The 4,311-nt window shown below is 44.3% G+C and overlaps 1 protein-coding gene across 1 annotated transcript; it reads right to left on the reverse strand.

Moving 5' to 3' along the window:
* Positions 1-2,375: 2,375 nt before the first annotated feature.
* Positions 2,376-3,281, reverse strand: RFPL4B (ret finger protein like 4B; the record flags this gene model as incomplete). Its single annotated transcript, XM_082855421.1, has 1 exon — positions 2,376-3,281. One exon carries the CDS (start codon positions 3,279-3,281, stop codon positions 2,376-2,378), a length of 906 nt encoding a protein of 301 aa, XP_082711547.1.
* Between the last annotated feature and the right edge of the window lie 1,030 nt (positions 3,282-4,311).

Below are 4,311 nucleotides of genomic sequence, written 5' to 3' on the forward strand. Positions count from 1 at the left end.
CAGAATCCTTTGCGCTAGACTCCAGCTTGGCTGAGAGATATTGGCACCACCAGGAAGGACCCTGAGTCAGACCAAATATGGGCCAAGCAAGATGACTGGCCAGAGACAACCCGGAAACTAACCTATTACCATAAAACCTGAGACTGCGAGCCACGTGGCAGAGCAGTTCTCCTGGGTTCCCTTACCCTTCAGCTCTCCGCCCAGCCATAGCCCCTTCCCAATACAGTAAGTCCCCTACATACGAACGAGTTCCGTTCCGAGAGCACGTTCGTAAGTCCAATTTATTCGTAAGTCCAACAAAGTTAGCCTACGTACCCAACTAACACAATCGGCTATACAGTAATGTACTGTAATAGGTTTATAATACTTTTCACACAAATAATACATAAAAAACAGACACACAAACTAAAGAAAACATTTTTAATCCTACAGTACAGTACCTTGAAAAGTACAGTAGTACAGTACAACAGCTGGCATACAGGGGCTGGCACTGAGTGAACAGGCAAGAAGAGTTACTGACTGGAGGAGGGAGAGGAGGTGGGAGATGGTAGAGCTGAAGGATCGTCAGCAATAGGAGACGGAGGGCAAGCTGCAATTTCACTCACGCCTGACGCTGATGGCACAGGTTCTGGTTCCTTGCTGGATTCAATTCTGTCTACCCTCTTGAAAAAACGATCCAGTGATGTCTGGGTAGTAGCTCTTTTCTTCTCATCATAGATGACACGGTAGTGCTGGATTACATTCTGATAGGCTGCTGCAACCTTCATGTACCGTTCTATGTTCGGGTCCTATGACTCAAAAACTAACAGTGCATCCTCAAGTAAAGAAAATCCCCTTGCCATTTCCTGTGTTGTGAATCTCTTTGGTTCTTCAGTTACTTCTTCTTCCTATTGTCTCTCTTTGTCCCTTCTCTGTGCCTGCAGTTCCATCAGGACTTCATTAGTAAGCTCCTCGTGTTGCACAGCAAGTTCCATCATTATCACTTGGCGCTTCTTAGCAGTACCAACTACATCACCGCTGCTTTTACGCTTGCTTCTGGACAACTTGGGCTTGAAATAAAGATACTGTACTACTGTACTCTATACGGTACTGTACAGTAAAATACACAAAAGCACAACCACTTGTAGAGGATGCACGTACGTGACAATGTATGCCAGACATGTAAACTAACTTACGTGATTGGACATGCGAACGTACATTCGCATCTTTGAAAGTTTACAACTTGAAGGTTCTTATGTAGGGGACTTACTGTAAAGTCTTTTGCTTTGTCAGTACATATGTCTCCTCAGGCAATTCATTTCTGAGTGTTAGACAAGAGCCCACTCTTCGGCCCTGGAAGGGGTCCCTCTTCCTGCAACAATTCTGGGTCTCTTTGGAAAGGAAGTCAAAGTCAGAGTCCAGAACATGTCCCAACCCAGCATTCCTAGGACAGATGTCACCTTGGAAGTGGCTGACTCAGTAAAATTTTAAAAATACAACCCGAAAGCCCCTGAATGGTTTGAAAAGGAGCCATCATGAGCATTTAAGACTGGGGTGTGGGAAACTGCAGTCTAGGACAGCGTGGGTGTGATGGGGGGAGGGGCACAAATTACAGATAGGTTGTGAGAGGATCCAGTGTTCCAAACAGTCATTTCCCTCCTTATATAATTGATTCCAGAAGGTCCAGAATCTTAGAGAAACTGTTACTGGACCAAACTTGGGTCTGCTCACCCGTGTGTAGTAAAGCCAGTCTATTGACAACGAGTTGTGGTAGAGGGAAGTGCAACGTTAACTGCAGGGCACCAAGCAAGGAGTCCAGGACAGATACTCTCTGACTGACCCTACTGGCACCTTTTTGGCCATCATATATACAATACCACTTTGACAACCACCCAACATGCCAATTATTGAACATTCTTATTAGGACAAACATGAATCACCACTAACACTACCTCAGTGAAAGGTTCTTTGTCTTTCAAGAAAGTAAAAATAAAAAACAGTTCTTTCCCAGTACATTTGTCTCTCTCATTTAACTTTCATGTCAAAATATCTCACTCTGACATCTCATTCTTCTTTTTCCCCAGACAGTTATCATTATCAGGAATTATACTATAGAAAAGGCATGAAATAATGAAAAAGGCATTGTTCCTATCCACAAAATGTAATAATTTAATTTATAATCTAAAATTCCCCATTGTATATACTACAGAATAAATGCACAGTGTAGTCTCTAATCATCACAGCTGTTTAGCTGAGAGATATAATTATCCCCAAGTAAAGACTGAAAAACTGAGGCTTTAAAGTGCTTAATAACACCCCCTACACCCCATAGTTATTTAGCTGCAAGGTCTACAAAATACACCTTCAAATCAATTAAAATTGCTTAGCTACAAAGTCTACAAAATTGTCTCTTCTTGGGTCATTCTGACATTTCTCACATCAGAGATCTCATTCACCTCACAGGACGTTTCTGAGAAGGGATGAGTTCCTGATGGACAGATGGTTAGGGGGCCACCATTATCACCTTCTCCGGGGAGCTCAGGACTAAAGAATGGACACAAAGGCTCCAAACAGGAGAAATTACTGTGTATGTAGATGAGGGCATCATTGCTAACATCAAAAAACTTGATTTCTTCCAACTCAATATCTAGAAAAATTCCTACTTGGCTAAGGCCAAGGCTTGCAGGAATTCTGGTTTCTGGGATGGAGCAGGTATAGATTATTCCCGCCTTCATGCTGATGATCCAGAAGCCATGTTCAGAGGAAAAACCGCTCTTCCTCTTCCTGTCAACCGATTTTTTGCAGACCCCCAGAGCCCACTCATTCCCCTCTCCCACTTCTACCACCCAGTAATGACAGCCAGAGGAGAAGCATGGAGTGCCCAGGATACAAGCCCAGTATGCAAATCTCTGGGGATCTTCCATCAGGTTCTGGCAGATCTTCCCACACTGGACACTCCTTAGGTCATCAGAGAGGACAAGAAAGGGGTTGGCGGTGGCTGCATCCAGAGTTATGTCCTCCCAGAACTTCAGGTACTCGTCATTCACATGCAGACCCCGCTCCAGTTGGGAACCATGCTGTGTGATGAGAAGAATCAGTTCTCCAACTTGCCATTCCTCCAAAGGAGGATTCTCATTGATGCCTCGACATACGGGACAGATCAATTTCAGATCCTTCTGTTCTTCCATCCAACTTTGCATGCAATCAAAGCAGAAAGTGTGGGCACAGGAGAGAGCAATGGGGTTGAGGAAAACCTCCTGACAGACTGGACAGGCTGCCTCCTCTTGCAGACGGTTGGTCATGGTCCCTGATGTTCACTCTTTAGCAGAATTGATCTGAAGCGGCCCTTTATTAGCTTCTGGGAGCGATCGGGAGCCTTCAGTACCTGATCTGCTCTTCAATAGTCAGGATGTACCTAAATCCAATACAAAAATTAAATAATGTAAACCTTTCTGTAGTTTAGACATGAAAGTGACACTAAGTCAACAGAGAATCATAGCAAAGGCACTGTCTGTGAGGAAAACTATCCAAAATTTAAGTGATCACAAGAAAGAGAAATAGGACAGTTGGACATTGTCTTTTCATGGGGGACAGCTTACCTTGTCTGGAGACTTCTGGGTGAAGTCTTGTCTGCTCTGACCACAGCTTCTCCCCGTAGGAGGTGAGCCAAACTGGGTCTTTTTTTTTTTTCCCAACTGGGTCTTTAACAGGAACCAGGAGCACAGTCTCTACCCCCTAAACAGCATTACTTTGTAAGTCACTTGCAGTTGAAGAAAAAGAATTTCCACACCTAAATACAATCATTAAAAAAAGAAAAGGCCACCTACTGAATGGGAGAAGGCATTTTATATATCTGATAAGGGGTTAACATCCAAAACATACAAAGAACCCATACAACTCAACATCAAAATGAAAAATCCAGTTTAAAAAATGGGCAGAGGGGCTTCCCTGGTGGCGCAGTGGTTGAGAGTCCGCCTGCCGATGCAGGGGACACGGGTTCGAGCCCCGGTCTGGGAAGATCCCACATGCTGTGGAGCGGCTGGGCCCGTGAGCCGTGGCCGCTGAGCCTGCGCGTCCGGAGCCTGTGCTCCGCAACGGGAGAGGCCACAACAGTGAGAGGCCCCCATACCGCAAAAAAAAAAAAAAAAAAAAAAAAGTGGGCAGAGGATCTGAATAGACATTTTTCCAAAGAAGACATAAAAATGACCAACAGGCACATGAAAATATGCTCAACATTGCTAATCATCAGGGAAATGCAAATCAAAACCACAATATCACCTCACACCTGTTCAAATGGCAATCATCAAAACATCTACAAACATGGTACAGCCA

The sequence above is a fragment of the Leucopleurus acutus genome (assembly GCF_964270905.1).
Source record: "Leucopleurus acutus genome assembly, chromosome: 15".
NCBI classification, from domain to species: Eukaryota; Metazoa; Chordata; class Mammalia; order Artiodactyla; family Delphinidae; genus Leucopleurus; species Leucopleurus acutus.